The following is a 19,782-nucleotide window of genomic DNA, read 5'->3' as shown; positions in this document are numbered from 1 at the left end:
CAAAGAAACAGTGCTTTCCACTATCTGCTGTTTATTTTTGTTTCGCAATATTAGTAGTTCTTGTCCTTGGCTTTTCTGAAATTATGCCAAACTGTCATCTATAAAACTGTGTGCTGCCAAAAGCAGCAGTTTACTGTCAGAACTGGTTATTTGTTACAACTGAGCAATTAAGTGAAATGCTGTATGATTTTCTTATTTTTTATTTAGTGTTTTATTAATTGTTTTAAATTGTAATGAATTTGTTTTTTAATGAATAAATTTGGATTTTGAAGGTAATTTTTCAAAATGTTATAATGTTTAAATTAGAAAGAGAGAGAGAGAGTAAAATTAAATGCTAGATTTGTAAAGGCTGTTCTATATGTTAATATGACTGATAATAGTAACAAATCAATCAAAAAAAAAAAAAAAAAAACCTTTCTGTCTGTGCCGAATTCACTTGAAATCTATCTATCTATAAATCTATCTATAATTGGAATTTTTATTCCAATTTGCCATTGCCCACAATAAAATTAATATTTAAATTAAATATTAAAGAAGGCCTAATTAGCTAAATTAAAAATGAAATGTATTAACAGGAATCGATCGATTTTTTTAAATTTATTAAATGCAGCGATAAATGCAATAGGCATCATAAATGATAGTTTAAATGTAATTTTCCTTAAATTAATTTACATTCACAAATGACACATTTTAAATTGTATTCTCATCATTATTAATACTGCGTGATGAATTAAGCTAATTTCAATGTTATGTTGACGTCACCATTCATTGCATAAGAACGAGTCTTGTCCCAACTATTTGTGCGACTGCAAAAAAATATGTCCGTAATAGTAGACAATCTGACTGTCACTTACTACATGTATTTTATATTGCCATTTTGCATATTACATTTCAAAAGCCATATTAAATAAAATAAAGAACACTGTTAGTATAATACCAACAAATAGAATTACATTTAGCCTACGTAGCGATGGGAGAAACGAACCATTTGGAAGCTTCGAATCAATTGAACCAGTTTCTTCGCGAAATGATTCACTGATTCGAAGCGCTCGAAACACCACACGCCGGTGACGCCTGCTGGTCAAAACTAACCCGATGTAAATTAATTCTTAAAAGTATAATATATTAAATGCAATCAAAATAATAAAATACCATTAAAAATGAAATATCTGTATAATACGCGTCTTTAAAATAGTTATTATCAATTTGCAAGAGCTTGTTTTGTTTGTTTTATGGAGAGCTCGTTTAAACATACCAGTAAGAGACTATTAACTACTACTCAGCCTTTTAATTACACAAACGCCTCGTTTAAAAAAAAATGTCTACAAATTGATAAAACTGATCCGAGATCAGAGACGCTGGGGAGATTCGAAACCGTTATGACGTACCGAAGCGTCGTTTGACGTTTACTGACATCACGTGACTTTGGAATTCCGTTACGCGCTCCGCTTCTCCGTTTCGAAACAAACGATTCGCAAAGGTTTCTAAGCTTCATGAAGCAGTGTTTCAAATGCGGCCATCGCGACCCATTTCTCGAAAGAGCTGCACAGAAATACCTGGTGTCTCACGTGTGACAGGCTCGTGCGGAATCTTCCAAGCGGCTCGTGTTTAGCACGGAGAGCTCTGCGCGCGACTCACTTCCGTTTCCAGTACTTTCTACGGCGAACGAAACCCGAGGCAGCGGTCTCGAGGCTTCCAGAAGCGAGCGTTCACTCGTGGCCGACACGTTCTGTCCGAACCCACGACTTCATTCATTCATTTTCGGCAGAATATCTTTATTAAGTCAATATGGCGAAGTGGGGAGAAGGAGACCCTCGCTGGATCGTGGAGGAGAGAGCGGATGCCACAAACGTCAACAACTGGCACTGGTGAGAGTCACCGGCACATCCACTCTCACTCAAGCTGACTTAATGCTAACATGCTAAAGCACACTCGCCTCTGACCCGAGCTGTCCTCTTTCAATCAGCTGACTCTCGACCGTAGAAAATATAACTCGCTGCAACCGAGATAGCTCAAGTTGTTGTTGTTGTTTTGGTGGTTGGTCTGTTTTATCTATAAAGTAAAATGCTAGCTAGCGGTCCGTTAGCGTCGTCGCAAGTTTATCCAAGCCATGCTTCCCCCGCATTTTTCATGCGACTGTTTCTATCCCTTGGCGAAAATCTTGTTTTTGTTCGTTTATTACTCGGGTTGTCAGCTGTCGTTGTCTCCGGACAGTTCACATCATTTCCGCTCGTCTCTCCGTCTCAGCTTCAGCACGGACAGTGAAGCTACTGAGGAAGAGAGCATCTGTTTTCTTAGAGTTGAAGTGTGATAAATGCGAGGTTAATTAGGATTTTAACGAGGATTTTGAAGGTGATTGTATCAGGTGAATTTGAAGGAACAACAGTTCATGGGGAAGCTGAAGCATTTCAGCCATTATGTGTGTTTGCTTGGCAGCATCTCCATCCAAAAGTTACATGGGTTTTAGCGGTGTCTCTAAATACTGCAGAATCTAGTTTCAACCTTGACCTTCTCATGATGCAATACAGTCACATAAATCTATGGTTTGTATATTTTTAGGGTTTAAGTCATGTAAAAGCTGTTTATTTACTAAATTTCATACAGTTTCGCCATTGAACAGGTTCATTTGTTTTCTTGAAGACATTTGTATACTAATTATTGCATAAACATTTAATCTATTCTTTCTAAGGAATAATGTCTGACGAAATCTACATCAACAGTCTGTATAGAATTAGCTATTTATTGTTTATACAGCTGACATTGGTGCATCGTCACAAAAGTTCAAATTCATTTACGTGTCTTTTTAAGTCTTGAGAATTTTAACATTCAAGCAATTTTAAATTTGTAATTTATGTTCTTATTTTATTACTGACTATAGTTGATCTTTACGTTTTATAGTAGCTGGACTAATAGTTTTGCTGTGATATCGAAATTGGAATAGACAGTTCTAAAAAATTCATGAGTATCTGAAAGTTTTGTGTCATTACAATCTTAATTAGTAGAACAGAGGGTTACGCAGGTCAGAAATATATATGTATGTTTCTTTTGTTTTGTTTTCTGCAGGGTCAGTGACGGTTTTGGTAGGGCAAGTACAAATCTGAACCACTGGGCCAGAAGAAAAATCCTTAGTGTTGAATGTCAATGCATATGCCTTGTATTACTAGGACCGAGAGGGACGCCACAAACTGGTCATCAGAGAAGCTGAAGGAGCTGCTCATGGGATTGTGGGTGGAGGGTGAGGAAGGCAAGTGTGAGATCACAGAAGTCAGCAAGGTGGAGGGAGAAGCATCCATCAATAATCGCAAAGGGAAGCTTATATTCTTCTATGAGTGGGATCTGAAGGCCGACTGGAGAGGTGAGGAAAATGATTTGGATCAGGGAATGAATATGGCCAATTAAATATTTAACTGAATCAGTTATTTAGTTTCTGTGGGACTCACTTACTAACTATTTACATGACTGTTTGTATAGGGACATCAAAATCAGGCATCCAATACAAGGGGAATATTGAAGTTCCAAACCTTTCGGATGAAAACGACATGGACGACCTTGATGTAAGTTAAACAATATCTTTACAAGCTGTGGCATCACCAGACTAAAGGCTTTACAGAAGATTACTACTCTGCTGTGTATACTGTCAATTCATTTAAACACTATAATATTCTAGGGACCACCTGGAGGTTTCAGCAAACTTCTGAGGGGGACTCAGAATAATTTAAAATAAGACAGAACAACTAAAATCCAAGTTTCGTTTAAGAAGAACAAAAAGCTTCGTTCGTTTTTGGGAACACAATTTTAAATTCATTTTATGTCTTAAACTGTTAGGCTGTGAATATCCCATAGACTGCCAAGTAAATTACAGTGATGACAATACTGGATTTGTAAGCGAAGAAAACAAAAATTAACTACTTTGTGATGTTCACATTTCTGGACCGGCGTCGAGAGCGTCAAAAAAATTTACATCTGGCCGCCCTGCTCACAACAACTGTTTCAAAGATTGCAAGTGCTCTGACGCTCTGTTTTGACGTAGATTCGAATGCTTATCGTGTATTTAAATGGCCGCAAAGCAAACAAGCTTGTTGATCTTGGGCAGACTGACCAAATAATGATTTTGTAAATCGGTATAAGTTAACCTCATTAAATATTTTGTGGACGAAGTATTAAGATCCTTTTACCTAAAAATGTATAAAGCCTGTAAAAATACTCTGATGGCAAGTAAAAATTCCTGCATTAAAAATGTTACTTAAGTAAATTAAATCAGTATATAAACATTACTTAACCCCAAATCAAGAAATTTTTTAAAAAGTAAACTGGGACTACTGTAGCCTAGTATTTTTATTATATCATTAGATTATTATTCTTATATCGTTACTGCACATCAGCAACTCACCAGAAACATGAACAATTTCAGACACCTTGGTCCACGTATCATTTTTAATTAATTTTTTTTATGTCCCTGTATGCAAAACAGGGACACATCATAGATTACTGCAAACCCGCCACAGCAATAATCAACCTTTTATTTTGGCGATAACTAATGTGGTTGGAGCTGCGTTCTCTATCCTCTCAAGCGATGAACTTCTACGTTCTGATAGGTTGCTGCCAGCGATAGATCTAACCATAAAGTTGCCCTCGCGCTGCTCCTCACCACCCTCACACACACAAAATGAACAAATGCGTCCTCTCGCCGCTCATCTACGCCGGCTCACATTGAAAAATATGACTTCCGGCCACTTTCCTGACGATAGCTCTTCGACGCTGGCAAGTGAACCTTGACAGTTTTCTAAGAAAAACATTCGCAGCATACGTTTAGCTTTGATTTGAAAGCAAACAGCATATCTTTGTGGCACGGATGACACAGAAAAACATTCGCAGCATTCGGTGATATGGACACACACAAAACAAACTACAAACAAATTAATTGAATAAAAAAATCACTACTTTTTTCTTCTCCTACAAAAAAAAGTGTTCTCGTCGCTTCATAATATTACGGTTGAATCACTGATGGCAGATGGACTATCCTGACGATGCTTTTCATACTTTCCTGAACCTTGACAGTGTAACTTACTTGGCAGTCTATGGGACAGTCTCAAGCCTCCCGGTTGTCATCCAAAATATCCGAAGACGAACGTTCCGATCTAAAAAACAAACCTTTTATGGGTTTGGAACGACATGGGGGTAAGAGATTAATGACAACATTTTCATTTGGGGTGGAGTATCCCTTTTAAAAAATCTTGACTTGGCGTCAAAAAAGGTTAAGAACCATTGATCTTAAAAAAAAGTGAAAAAATAACGAGATATTTAGCAGATTAGTGTGAACCATAGTAACATGCTGAGTATATCTACCATGTAAGTAATGATATGGAGTCTTTTTTTCGGGGTCATTCGCAGATCAGTGTGAGTCTTTGTAAAGATGAGCCTGAGACAGCGCTGCTTTCTCTGATGAGGAGTGAGGGAGCCAAAAAAATCCGTACAGCGCTAGCCAGCTACGTGGACTTCCTCAAAACAGGTAAATCTCACTGAGACGCCAAACTGGCGCCATGCATAAGAGTTTTAGAACCATTGCTGCTACTGCATTGTCTGTTGGATGTGGATTGTTATAATCTGTTATTATCTGTTGTAGAGTTCACACAGGGCATGATCCTGCCAACAGCCAATGGTGTGACCAAACAGCAGACAGCCCAGGCAACAACAAAGTCAAACATAACTCATGTGAGCCTTAAATTGTTCTTCTAAATGTTACTATGAAGAAATCGTGACCCCAAAGATATTTGAATACTTGCGCCACATAGATAAGTTTATATTAAATACACAATATCAAAGCATGAAGCATCTGCAAACAAACAATTCAATACCAACCAATTAATATACATTAGTGAATGACATCCTCATTTAAAAAAAATCCGCATAAAAAAAAAACTATAATAATACTAATTTGCTCTAATTTTGAACATTAAATCTATTGTTATCCTTACCAGTGCTGTCTTTGTACTGACTTTCATTAAAATAAATGGCATTTGCTTTGATATTTTGTTATATTCTGTTGTATAACGCAATGTGAAAATGTATTTAAGACATTTATACATCCTTAAGTGGCCAGATATGTTTAAGAGCCACTGTTTTTTGTCATTAGTAACATTTGAAACAATCACTTATCTTTTGGAAAAGTGTGTGAAAAATTGTGACTGGTGAGATAATGTGTATACTGAATTAACATGTTTCTGCAGTCATCAAAATTCTTATATATCTCAGCCCAGTTACAACATCAATATTGCAACTTATTTGTAACATTACAATTTTTAATTTAGTGCAATATTCACTGTAACTTTGTCACAACCTTTACTAACAACTGCAATTGGATATACAGTTATTGTATACACCACAGATGGCAATAGAGAGTACAAAGACATAAATTTTTTGTCATTATCACATACCCCTAACAGCAACTGACAAACGACCTACTCTGCAAGTAATGGCCAGTTTTATTTTCAACCACAGATGGCAATAGAGAGGCCAAAGTCATGCAGGTCAGCTTCAGTTCAAACTTTTCATTTTTTTTTTTTCTTTTTTCAGATTGGCTCATGTAGTGCTGCTCCTCCTCCTCCCAACACAGGGGTGAAAATCCCCACCTGCAAGTTCTCAATAAAAGACACCTTCCTCACCTCTCCAGAAGACCTTTACAGGGTCTTTCTCAGTCAGGAGGTGAGTCTTCTTGCTGCTGCCGCCACCACAGCTGACAGCCCATTAGTTGTTAACTATAGTTAGACTCCCTGGGCTCTTATTATGTAATGAGCAGATCATTTCTCATTAGTGATTACATTTGTTTGAGAGGGATCACAAATTGTGTTACAGATGGTGCAGGCTTTTACACGCAGCAGTGCTATGGTTGAGGCTGAAAAGGGTGGAAAGTTTCGCCTGTTGGACGGAAACGTGAATGGAGAGTTCCAGGAGCTGGTGAGATTTTGGTTTCAATTCGGATAAAGCATGATGACAGGAGACCCTTCCCTTAAAATAAACAGCTCAGCTAAAAATGCATTCAGTGATGATTGAATTATGATTTGATTTCTGAAACCGTGTGGGTTTGACAGGTTCCTGAGCAGAAGATTGTCATGAAATGGAGGTTCAACTCATGGCCTTGTGGTAAGAGAAAATTAAATTTGCTCATCCTGCAGACAGTTGACCCTCCACACTGAGATTTTGCAAGTTTTGCAACCAGATACATTTGTTCAGACAAGTTTAGCTAGTGTCCGTTATATATCTACATTGTTTGTTATAGTAATGATGTAAGTGTTGGATGTTAAGAGACAACAACTGAGCTATCAGTTTGGAAAGAATGGACAGAAAACCAGAAGTTTTGCAAGAATGTCACGTACACTACCATTTAAAAGTATATAAATATGTACACAAACACAAACAAAAATAAACATATATATATATATATGTACACACACACACACACAATTAATCGAATTTCTAATTGTGATTACAATTATGGATGCCACAATTACGTAATCGCTCAAAGCGGCAATTAATCGTTCAAAGTCCACTTATGTTATTCTGCGTGCTTAAGATGCGTTTTTTTTCTTTCTACGTGTTATCATGAGTTCTTCCCATTATTTTAGTTTTAGTATAACATTATAATACCATTCATATTTTGACTTTTTTATAATTTAAACAAGAAATCAATCCGATGTAGGCCTATAGTTGACATTTGAGGCTTTATACAATAGAAAAACACTAAAGGTTTTTCAGTTTGGGTGTTTTCAGCTTGTTTATTTTCGTATAAAAATACGGCATGCAGTTGCATCAAACAGTGGTATAAACATCATTCGATGTAAATTGTGATAATCGTAATTAATAATCGCAATTGCAATTTCAAGGGAGTAATCGACAATTATGATTTTTGTCATTAATCGTGCATATATATATATATATATATATATCTATAATATATATATATATATATATATATATAATATATATATATTAGGCCTGGGACGGTATTGATTTTTTCTTACCGCGGTTGAAAAGCAATACATTCCCCGCGGTAACAAACTCGCGGTAAACCGCAACCCGCAAACCCCCCCCCCCCCCCCCCCCCCCCCCCCCCAAACCCACCACCGTGATCGACGGACTTTTCACTTTCGCACACACATTGGGAGGCAAACGAATATAAGGAACAGGTTTATTTCACTTTTTTTTTTTTACATGAACATTTAGAACATGAACATTTAGAACAGAAATGGAATGATGTCTGAAATAAAAATTCTGCAAAACGAAATAATAGGGGAGGTTACCCTAGCCTTCATATTTTTTGGGGGCGATAGATCTGATCGCAATTCACAACAGAGATCTGAAGATAGAGCATCATAAAGACAAACAAACACATTTTTATTTATCGTATTGATCAGTAATAGATATTAATTTGCATGTTTATTTTCCATATTTTTACCTTCAGATTAGGCTACAGTCGTCGTCCTCAAACAATCACTTAAACTATAACGACTTTTGCGCGCACAGAGGCTAAGCAATTGAGCATAAGGAACACGTTTATTTAACATGTATTATTTCACATTTAGAATAAGAACATTAAGAACAGAAATTTATGTCTGAAAATAAAAGTGCTGGCTAAACGAAAGGCGCTATGGTTTACATCCCAGCCTTCATATTTTTTGCTAGAAAAACTAGCATGTTCACTTTGTCAGGTTTTAGGGAGGCCCTGAAAGACGTAACGACGTTACCTGCAGCACTGAACACACGTTCTGAGGGAATGCTTGTAGCGCAAATGGTCTCATATATTTTTTTGAATCTACTTTGGAAAGCAGAGGGAATCGGACACTATTGTCCCGCCACCAGACAAGAGGGTCTGCGTGAGAATCCAGGGCTTCCTCCTGCAAATACCTTCTGATCTCTGTGTCTACACGAATTCTGTTGGGGGGGTCGGAGTAGATGTTTTTTTTTTTTTTCCCCCAAGTAAGTCAGCCAGATTCGGTTTTTTTTTTTTACTTATATAATATATGAAATTATATTTAATATGATTTATATTTTTATATTACATATTTGTACATGTTTAGCTATATTAATATTTATATAGATATTACGTGCACTCTAAAAACTGCTGGGTTGAAAACAACCCAATTTGGGTTATTTTGGCAACCCAGCGCTGGGTCAAAAAGGGACGAACCCAACGCTGGGTTATTTTAACCCAACCAGTTGGGTTAGTATGTTTAACCCAGCATGCTGGGTTGCTTTTTTTTAAGGTTTAAAATTACTACTTTGCAGGGTTTTAAAAAACCAGACCGGGTGTTTTTTTTATCACTGTATTTCAGAAGGAAACCGACTGTATTTAGAAAATGTTCGATTTTGCACGTAATGCTTGATAAGGTAGCGTTTGTGAGCTCAGCGCTTTGTAGCCGTTACCGGAGAATCCTGTATCTCTCCCCGCTCTTAAAGCGCCTCCTGCTGGCAGAAAATGAACTTGCGGAGTGTCGCCACTAATTGAGTGTAAGGCTGTGGGAAACAGTGCATTGCTAGGCCAGTGCTTCCCAAACCTGTCCTGGAGGCCGCCCTGCCCTGCACATTTTATATGTCTCCCTAATCAGACACACCCAGTTTAGTTCTTGCAGTCTCTACTAATGAGCCGATGAGGGGGGCAGGGGGGCCTCCAGGACAGAGACATACAAAAAGTGCAGGGCAGGGGGGCCTCCAGGACAGGTTTGGGAAGCACTCACAGCTAAAATGAATCCAAATTGAGCTAGGCATTAAACCTACAAATTTTGTTCATTTTAAAAATCACTTTTACACACAAATAGTAACTATCAAAAGGTAAATATTTATTAAAAACAAGAGAAAAGTCAAAAAGTAACAAGCTGGTAAGAAGAAATGCAGAAAAGTATGGCATTAACAGCTACAGAGTTCATAAAGCATTGAACATTTGTTGAATATAACTTTTAAGATCAAATTGGACTTTGGTAAATTTTATATATTGTATAAAAATATACGAACACACTATTATACAATAAATGTACAATTAGTTAAGTTCTTTACCAACTATTCTAGCATTACAGTACACAAATAAACCACAACATTAACACTGATATTATAACATTTAACAGACGCGTGTGTGTGTGTGTGTGTGTGTGTGTGTGTGTGTGTGTGAGAAAGAATGTGAGCATGTGTATGAATGACAGAGTGTAAACTCTTTTACTAAACAACACAGAACAAGCATTTTACATTTTGTTTTTACAAATTATACACTTACAGTTTGTTTCATAGTCCATGAATACAGATCATGCATCACTGTCAACTTCCATGATCTCTTTAGCATAACTGATGTAGTCATGAAGAAGCCCCATCAGCACATGTGACATCTTCTACATCACCCAGGACAGCGTCCTCCTTTAAAACCACTGTTGCATCAGTTTAGGGGAAAGGACATTCTCTTCTTTGACCAGCATTCATCCCGGTCACCACCTGTTCGTCATCAGTGGCCTAAAAAGAGAAACACATTTGAAAAAAAGAAAACTAATTAAACTATCCATTTTCAGATAGAGGTGTATTCACATCAGTAAGGAGAGGTAAATAATCTGTTTTAAAGTTTCAACACTTTGTGTGGTTGTTTAATGTCAGCGCTTGAGAATGCTATAATGGCAGCACCAGTGTGAGGGCATGTGATATTGTTTGAATAAATATATTGCTTTCAGAAAGCTACTTTACTGAAACATTCGAACATACCTCACAAATTTTCATGTACGTTGAGGTCTGCTCTTCAAAGGGTTAGTCCACCAAAAAAAAATGGAAAATGGTCATAATTTACTCCCCCATGTTGTTCCAGACCCATACAAACTCTGCTAATTTTTGGAACACAAATAAATATATTTAATATTCTATTAATTTTTGTCCTCCATTGTAAGTCTGGGAGACCAATATTTTATTTTGAACATACGTGTTTGCTATCATATAATTTAAGATTTAATCATATATAAATATCGGAATGGATTACTTCTACAATAACTCTGAATTTATGAGGTTTGAAAATACTGACTATCTAGGACTCTCAATGTATTAACATATATATACACATAAAATATTTTTTGATATGGGATTGTACTTTAGATATATATATACACATAAAATATTAATTAAAATAAGACAATAAAATAATTTTTTTGTGTGAACTATTCCTTTAAGAGGGAAGACCAAGAATGATGACTCCAAATCAGACAACTCCAAAGTTGGTTTGAGTTCTGCAATGAAAAACAGACATCGATGGTTTTAATGAAATGAGCACATAATCACACTGTTGTTGCATCAAAATGTGAAGTAAAGAGACAGGAGACAACAGAAACATTTATTTTGCTAAAAAAAACTTACATAAATCTCAAAAGAATGATGCTCACCCTATGTCTCTGGCTTTCAACATCTACAAAAACAAACATTATTTTACTCTTAGTAAAAGAAAACAACTGATAACTGATATTATGAAATTATGAAGTTCACTTGCCTTAAACTATCTTTCCCTCTCTTCAGAAGAAGCTGAGAACACCGCCTCCTCCTCACACAAGCAGACTTCTGTGTCCTTAACTCCAAAGTTAGCTTGAGTTCTGCAAAGAAAAAAGGGACATCACTGGTTTCAATAGAATATGAAGATGTAATCATACTGCTGTTGCATCAAAATGTGAAGTAAAGAGACAGGAGACAACAGAAACATTAATTTTGCAAAAATAACTTACATAAATCTCAAAAGAATGATGCTCTCCTATGTCTCTGGCTTTCAACATCTACAAAAACAAACATTATTTTAGTCTTAGTAAAAAAAAAAGATAACTTATAATTCTGAAGTTCACTTGCCTTAAACCCGTCTCTCCCTCTCTTCAGAAGAAGCTGAGAACACCGCCTCCTCCTCACACAGTCTGTGACTCCTCACAAGAGCAGGTGTCTTTAACTCTCAGTGCGGGGACAATGAAGACACGAGCTCAACAAGTCTGAAATATTACATGTAAAACATACTTTTAACAATTACCACTTCAACAGCCTCAAAATCATCATGCTAGTCTTTATTACATAACGCGGTTTCCTTTAGGAAACTAACGTACATTCAGTTTAACCGCGAAAAATAAGATTAAATAACATGAGCGTAACCGTAACCATAACCGTCTATTAACACCTCAAAAAGTGCAGATATTGTAAAATATTATGTAAATATGACATAAGACACTCACGGACGTTATATTAAAAGTACGTGTTCCGTTCAGTAACGTTAAAGAAGGCCGTTAAGACCTCCGTTTCTGAGGCGAAAACCGCGTCCGCGTATGTTTCTATATAACGTTAAGCTCTTTTGTTTCCGCCTTTCATAAAACCTTCCGACTTTCATAAAACCGGGTAAACAATAAACGATAATTTTACATTTTGAATCTTTACTTACCGTAATGTCTTTCACTCGCTTCTCGCTTCTTTCACGATGAGAAAATGGCGGCTTCTCGCACTGGAGACGTACGATTTTAACGTGACGTGCGTGCTCTCCTTCACGTCCGCGTTCACAACCCAGCGTCGCTGGGTTATTATCAAGACCAATTTTCAACCCAAACTTGGGTTAAAAAAACAACCAAATGTCCTACCTAGCGGTCTCAACCCAGCATTTGGGTTGAAAAAACAACCCAGCGTTTTTTTAGAGTGTGTGCGCTTTTTTTTCTTGTCTCAGTGGTTAATGAAGGCTATTTAACGAAGGCATATAGAGTAAGCTATGTAGACATATAATTAGGCTAAATTAATATAAATATTTAAAAATCTATAATATATATAAATATTATTTATATTATATATTTTTACATATTTATATTTATTTAGCCTATATCTCGTGTGCGCTTTGGTCTCAGTGTGGTTCAAGGCTATAATTTAACGAATGCTAGCTATTTAATTTAACAAAGTGTCGCTGCTCACAATATTGTGGTTGTTTTTTACTTATAAATAAGATAAATATAAATAATATTTATAAATAAGATAAATATAAATAATATTTATAAAAAAAAAAAAAACAATGACGGTAGCGACACTTTGTTAAATTAAATAGCATTCGTGTAAATTACAGCCTTGAACCACACTCAGACCAAAGCGCACACGAGATATAGGCTAAGTTAATATAAATATGTAAAAATATATTTAATATAAATAATATTTATATAGGCTATATTGTAGATTTTTAAATATTTATATTAATTTATCCTATATGTCTACATATTTATATATATAAATGACATGTTTCGATGGAATAGTAGCTTAAATGCGCAATTGTCGGCTGCGCAACCACGTGAGAGAATTGTGTTAAGAAGAATAAGCACGTGCAATTAAAAACTGAGGTCCTGCTTTTTTGGCTTTCTCATGAGGCGTCGGCCTGTATTTTATGCTTTAGTAAAATGAAATGAAATTCAATATATAGGCTACAAGACATTACACAGGTACTCTAGGCCTAATAGTCAATACAAATGGAATGCTATTAGCCTATTAGAGGAACATAGATAAATTTTTTAATCTAGATTAATCTCATTGTAATCTTGGAATTAATCTAGATTAAAATGGCTCATTTGACTTCTGCCGAAGGCATTCAGATGTGCAGGCCAAATTTTTTTTTTTTTTTTTTTTTTTTTTTTTTTTTTTTTTTTTGTGCGGTGATGACGGTTACAGGTTTAGACCCGCGGTAGGCGTCACGTGACCGCGGTAATGCGGTAACCGTCCCAGGCCTAAAATATATATATATATATATATATATAATATGCACTTCCGAGCCATTTATATTTAATAGGACTCCAAAAAATTAACACTTAATAAAAAAAGATATATATATATATATATTAAGGCTGTCAAAATTAACGCCTTAACACAAATTCATTTTAACGGCACTCATTTTATTAACGCTTGATTAACGCAGTGTGCATTTTCTGTTTGGCCCTGGCCTAGCCCGTAGTTTTAGAAACGGATGGAGATGCTGACAGTGTTGCCAAATTAGCAACTTTTCAGACCCCTTTAGCAACTACTACTTTTTTTTCTTTTCAAAAAGCACCTATTGACCAATCTTTAGGGTTTGCCCGAGCCTTATTTAGTTTCTGATACTCGCTGGTACTGGCGCGTGAGGTCTCTTTCTCCCACTGCGCACACACCTCTCTCTCTCTCTGCATCTACTCTGTTCCGCGAGCAGCTGAGAGGAGAAGTGCTTTCAGTAAAAATGGATATTATGTTGCTTCTCAAATTTTACATGCAAGTATAGCCGAAATCACAGCACAGCTATTGTCTTTATCTTATGTGTAGCCTATTTGATTTTATCAGACGACCGCTCAATTATAAATCAGGATTTTTGTGCAGATTAACATCTTGGAAGGGAGAGCTATGTAGTCTTAATGGGCAGCATTTCAGTCACTGTTTGGCTTTGGGGAAGTCGTGGCCTAATGGTTGAGAGTCGGACTCGTAATCCAAAGGTTGCGAGTTCGAGTCTCGGGCCGGCAGGAATTGTAGGTGGGGTGAGTGAATGTACAGCGCTCTCTCCACCCTCAATACCACGACTGAGGTGCCCTTGAGCAAGGCACCGAACCCCCAACTGCTCCCCGGGCAGCGTAAATGGCTGCCCACTGCTCCGGGTGTGTGTTCACTGCTGTGTGTGCACTTTGCATGGGTTAAATGCAGAGCATGAATTCCGAGTATGGGTCACCGTACTTGGCTGTATGTCACGTCACTTTCTTCTTTCACTGTTACTTATTTCATATTCATTTGATTGTCCACCAACAGAAACAGGAAAATATATCAATGAAAACAGTTTTATTGAGAATTTAGCTGCATCAAAATACAGTATGTAGGCACAGAGAGGCAAACAAATGTAATAATAAATAATAAATGTACATTTTGCATGTTCGGAAGAAGTGAGCTGCCCTGTCCTGCGAAAATGTAAACAGGTTTTTGTAAGTAAATTGCTTAAAGAAAGAGAAGTAATGGGAACCTGCTATTTCTATGTTCTTTTTTTCATGTGTCTAATAGACATGTTCTTTGAAAAACATCTATGATCTTTGAAACGTGTCTAGTCTTCATGCTCTGTTAACTATGGTTTCACTAATAATAAACATATATTGCATGAAGCGTCCATATTTGTTCATGCCCATGTTGATTAGAGTACTAAAAACTTGAAAAGTATTAATTCAAGGTACAATTAGAACAGATAAAAATGTGCGATTAAGTTGTGATTAATCGCGAGTTAACTTGTGACAATCATACGATTAATCAAATCGATATATATATGCAATATCACGCGAGTAGACGTGAGATATGGCTGTATATTGGCACGGCTGTGATTTGCCCGTAGGCACAAGGCCAATCAGCCAGAATGAAGAATTCCAACAGACCATGGAATAAATATGTATTCCATGGTCTGTCTTAATACTGGATTCTGATTGGTTAGTCAATTTAATCACCATTCTATATTAATGCACTGCTTTAACGGACACACACCACTCGCACAGAGAGTGAGAGATATTTATTATTATTAATTAGCAAGGATGCATTAAATTGTGAGTTAAGACGTTAATAATGTTATAAAATTTGTCTTTTAAATAATTACTGTTCTTTTGACCTTTCTATTCATCAAAGAATCCTGAAAAAGTCCCCCTATTTACATAAAAATATTTTGCAGAAAAGCTTTTTATTGATGATAAAAAATGTTTCTTGAGCAGCAAATCAGCATATAAGAATGATTCCTGAAGGATCATTAACAGTGAAGAGCGGAGCACTGATGATGAACATTCAGCTTTGCCATCACAGGAATAAATTATATTTTAAAATATATCTGTAATAATTCTAATAATATTTCACAATTTTACTGTTTTCACTGTATTTTTGAACAAATAAATGCAGCCCAAGAATGAGCATAAACATATTTCTTTAAAAAAAAAAAAAAAAAAATTGTACTGACCCCAAACTTTCAAATTGTAGTTCACTCTATGGTGGAAGAAAAATGTGGTTTAAATCTGACATCACAAAAAAAAAAAAAAAAAAAAAAAAAATTATGCATGTCCCATTATAAATATTATATTTACCAGCTCTCTTTTTGTGACCGCTGACTTTGAGAAACATCTAGCCGATTGTCTCTGCTCATTGTTAACGTCACTGTCTGTCCTTCCTTTTTATTTCAGAGCACTATGCAACAGTGACATTGACTTTGACAGACAAGGGTAATGAGACCGAGTTGAAGATTGAGTGTCGGGCAGTTCCTGAGAGTGAAGAGGAACGAACACGAGATGGCTGGCAGAGGTACTACTGCCACGCCATTAAACAGACATTTGGCTACGGCGCACGACTCTGCTGAGCCCAGGATGTAGCGGCCTCCGTTTTTGGCTCTTGTTTGTTTTATTGTTTTTATTTTTCATTTTGCTCCACCTACAAAAGAGGGGATCTGAATGTGACTCTACTGAACAGCTGGCATCACATTGCTCCATTATCACGTTCCTTTACTAGGAAGATTTTTGTTTACAGTAAATAAAAAAAAGATTGAGAAATGTAAGATGAAAAGATGAGTGGTCATTTGAAATATCTGTTTTATGTATGTAATATAGTGTACTTATTAGAGCATGGTAACTCTCTGACGGCACTCCTGTCCTGTTCTGTGAAAGGGTCACAGGGTTGAACGGTGCCTTTTAAACTCTGGGTGGTTTTTGATAAGTTAAGAGGCTTTTCTCAGAGTTGTGAAACTTTGGATCTTCTTGAAAATGGTTTGGAGAAAGAACAATAAAGAGATATTTCGGACCACTTAATTAATTAATGTTTCTTTCTAAAGGAAATAGTCATTCATGTACATTTGTCATCACATCTAATAGTATTTTGAACATGTGATTTTTACTCATATCCATGTACCTTCACCAAAGCAAATACAAGGTGCAGAAAGCCTGTTTCTTTTGTCTCAAACAGACTGTATTAAAAAGAAAATCATGTGGAATGCACAACTGGTCATTTTTAGATCACTGCTTTTCTATTTGCTTTGTATTACTGCAAGTACTGTATTTCAGCCTTTATATGGTTTGCCTGGTATTAGCTGCTGATGTTTGAAATGCTTGAAAAGGGAACCACAGACCAATTTCAAGTCACTCAGTAACAGAAGAAACTGTTGTTTGTATTGTCCCGAATTACGGTCCCAAAAAAAGTTTGAGTTTTATTTATTTTCTTGTATAATTTTTGTCACCAGACAAAGAGCATCATTTACTTAAAATAAAAGTACCTTTGAAACATCATCCTCAGTTATTTTATTCAGCCATTATTTTGCATTACCCTATAATAGATGCTTGGTTATTTTAAACATTTCTACTACATCTTGTCATATCACAGTAGTTATGTTAGGAGTAGAAAATGCATATTTATACAATATTGTGTAATACTGACATCTTAAAATATACCTTATAGAATATTTACTATAAAATACAACTGACCTTGTCATACAATATGCCACTTAAAGATCCCTGTAATCTACTGTGGATAACAATAACAAAACTAGTGACCTGCATTTAAAGATGACAGATAGAAAAGAAAAAAAATAACTATTTACATTTAACTATAAATATATATCACATCTTAGAAAGTCATGTTAGATTACAAACAGACAGTTCAATCTACAGTTTTAATTATGAATCCAACAGAAAGAAAAATTAGCGGAGCTGCTCAAAATCTCTAATATAATAAACAAATTATTTTCTTCCTTATCGGAATTTAAAACTCCCTGGAAAATTTGAAAACAAAAATTATATAATTCAATTCATGGTCAATATAATACCACAACAGAGCAATTTCACAAATTAAAAATCAAATATTTATATCAGATGCTAAGAATAACAATAACACCCCCCTCCCAAAAGATGTTGGCTCTTCATAAACAATACTGCAGTTTTCAGCAAGAGATTGTTCGATCTCGTCAAACTTAAGAATAAAAGGAGAAAAAAGATTTAATTCGTATAATACTGGATTGATGTAGTTAATACATTAGTTTAACACCAGAATAATTCAGCACAGATCTCACCTTTTCAAACGCCTGGTCAAGGTGAATGAGTTTCCAAGCAGATGAACAGCTCAGACTCCTGAAAAAGAAACATCAAGAACAATATTGTCAAGATTAAAAATACAAATAACTCTGTAAAATCTTCATTAACGTACACTGGGTGAATCGCTGTTGATGACCAGATCATTGGTGGCTTTCTGAGCTGGCTCCTCCCTCTCCGGTGACCTGGCTTTGATAGACACACTTTGCCACCGTTTCCTAAAGAAAGATCATTTCATAACAATCACTCCTTGTATGGAAAAAATAATAACACTATTTGCTGGGCACCTGTGCGTTTTGATCAATTATATTGTACCTGTGTGACTGCCATTTGCCCTTAGTTTTGCACTCTGATGTTGAAGCAGTGGAGGCCTGATCTGCCAGATCCTTCAGGAAGTCAAACAACTTCTCTGAATGAATGCACTGTTTCCTACAAAGAACACAGAAATAGATGTACAGGACACAAACTCACAAAACGGTGGACGATGCATAGGAATAGTTATTTAAGACAAGAGGATTCCTGTTTTGAAGCTCACATGTGATTGATGGACATCACTCTGCTGTTCCTGGATTGGGTTATTTTACAGGTCATGGTGAGGAGGGACCGGAGGAACATTTCTAAAGCTTTAGCTAACTCTGCAGTTTAGGAACATAGCAGTATAAAGTACTAAATGAATCATTATCAATATGATAGATAGATAGATAGATAGATAGTCTGAAAAGGTTGAACTAAGGTTAAACTAAGCAATATAAATAGATAGATAGATAGATAGATAGATAGATAGTCTGAAAAGGTTGAACTAAGGTTAAACTAAGCAATGTAACTGGTTCTTAGAATGCTATTTCACTGATTTCAGCCAATCACAACGCTCTATAGATATGAACTAAGGAGTCGTTAGAACAAAAGAATCGAAGAGTCAGAGTCGAGGATTATGACTCTTTTGGAGTCGACTTCTCTCTTCTATTTAAGTATAATAAATATAATGTTATAATACTAAAATCTATATATAGCTTGATGATCTTGATGGTGCTAAAACAGGCTAAACATTTTCAATTGAAAGCCTGAGAGACTTGTTCACACGCTTCGTAAGAATCAATGACTCTTTACTGCATATGACTCTCCACCAGCATTCAACACTGAGTGTTTTGAAAGGATACATATGATGACTGGTACAGCTGTAGCGATTCGTCCAACCTCTGTATCCTTTTGCATTATTTTCTTGATGCGTCCCTGGCCATGAGGCGAACAGGAGGATGTCAGTGGCGCTCATTTGAGCAGCAGACTCGGACGCTTCACACAATACTCATTTAACTACGAAAATTGAGAAATACTCACAGGTGGAAAGCGAACGTTATATTTTCTTTTCTGACCGGGCATTTTGAACTCTTAAATAAGCGTATTCGGCTTACATTTTGAATCATTTTACAGTTTAGAGTGCGGAGCGCCATTTGTTTACCTTTCACAGGAAGTATTGGATGAGAAATGAATGGGGAAGGAAAGAACGGGGGGGTCGAGCTCCAAAAGGTTACGCCCCTGTCACGTGCCGCGTGAATTTTGTAAACATTCCACTATAATTTTTCATCCACGTGTTCATTTTATTACTGAATTTCCGATCAGATGAATCTGCTGTGTGACCCAAAATGTAGAATGGATACTTAAGTCTCACTTAAAATGCATGCATACCATCAGTAAAGTATCAAGCCCTCATCTCATCATTATGTAT

The 19,782-nt window shown here is 36.1% G+C and overlaps 2 protein-coding genes across 2 annotated transcripts; one reads left to right on the top strand and one right to left on the bottom strand.

The window, feature by feature from the left end:
• Window positions 1-1,385: 1,385 nt before the first annotated feature.
• Window positions 1,386-17,261, top strand: LOC109107248 (activator of 90 kDa heat shock protein ATPase homolog 1-like). The gene is made up of 9 exons (XM_019120522.2): window positions 1,386-1,868; window positions 3,165-3,355; window positions 3,472-3,554; window positions 5,392-5,509; window positions 5,624-5,712; window positions 6,574-6,702; window positions 6,853-6,954; window positions 7,089-7,140; window positions 16,170-17,261. The coding sequence occupies exons 1-9, from the start codon at window positions 1,789-1,791 to the stop codon at window positions 16,340-16,342; spliced, it is 1,017 nt and encodes a 338-aa protein (XP_018976067.1). The 5' UTR covers window positions 1,386-1,788; the 3' UTR covers window positions 16,343-17,261.
• Window positions 17,255-19,549, bottom strand: LOC109107249 (dr1-associated corepressor). Its single transcript, XM_019120524.2, has 7 exons — window positions 19,395-19,549; window positions 19,217-19,289; window positions 18,595-18,688; window positions 18,375-18,488; window positions 18,175-18,277; window positions 18,041-18,098; window positions 17,255-17,940 (listed from the first exon to the last, which is right to left on the bottom strand). The coding sequence occupies exons 1-6, from the start codon at window positions 19,434-19,436 to the stop codon at window positions 18,057-18,059; spliced, it is 468 nt and encodes a 155-aa protein (XP_018976069.1). The 5' UTR covers window positions 19,437-19,549; the 3' UTR covers window positions 17,255-17,940; window positions 18,041-18,056.
• Window positions 19,550-19,782: the final 233 nt, after the last annotated feature.

The sequence above is a fragment of the Cyprinus carpio genome, chromosome A17 (genome assembly GCF_018340385.1).
Source record: "Cyprinus carpio isolate SPL01 chromosome A17, ASM1834038v1, whole genome shotgun sequence".
NCBI lineage: Eukaryota > Metazoa > Chordata > Actinopteri > Cypriniformes > Cyprinidae > Cyprinus > Cyprinus carpio.
Note: the sequence above shows the minus strand (reverse complement) of the source record. Positions and strands in the feature narration are given on the sequence as shown.

Bases quoted from the DNA above. Each gene is read 5' to 3' on its own strand.
- LOC109107248 (XM_019120522.2), top strand. From the start codon at position 1,789: ATGGCGAAGTGGGGAGAAGGAGACCCTCGCTGGATCGTGGAGGAGAGA. The intron at 6,703-6,852 runs GTGAGTCTTCTT...ATTGTGTTACAG, and splicing joins GGGTCTTTCTCAGTCAGGAG to ATGGTGCAGGCTTTTACACG. The intron at 6,955-7,088 runs GTGAGATTTTGG...TGGGTTTGACAG, and splicing joins ATGGAGAGTTCCAGGAGCTG to GTTCCTGAGCAGAAGATTGT.
- LOC109107249 (XM_019120524.2), bottom strand. From the start codon at position 19,436: ATGCCCGGTCAGAAAAGAAAATATAACGTTCGCTTTCCACCT. The intron at 19,290-19,394 runs GTGAGTATTTCT...CCTCATGGCCAG, and splicing joins ATAACGTTCGCTTTCCACCT to GGACGCATCAAGAAAATAAT. The intron at 18,278-18,374 runs GTACAATATAAT...ATCTTTCTTTAG, and splicing joins GGCAAATGGCAGTCACACAG to GAAACGGTGGCAAAGTGTGT.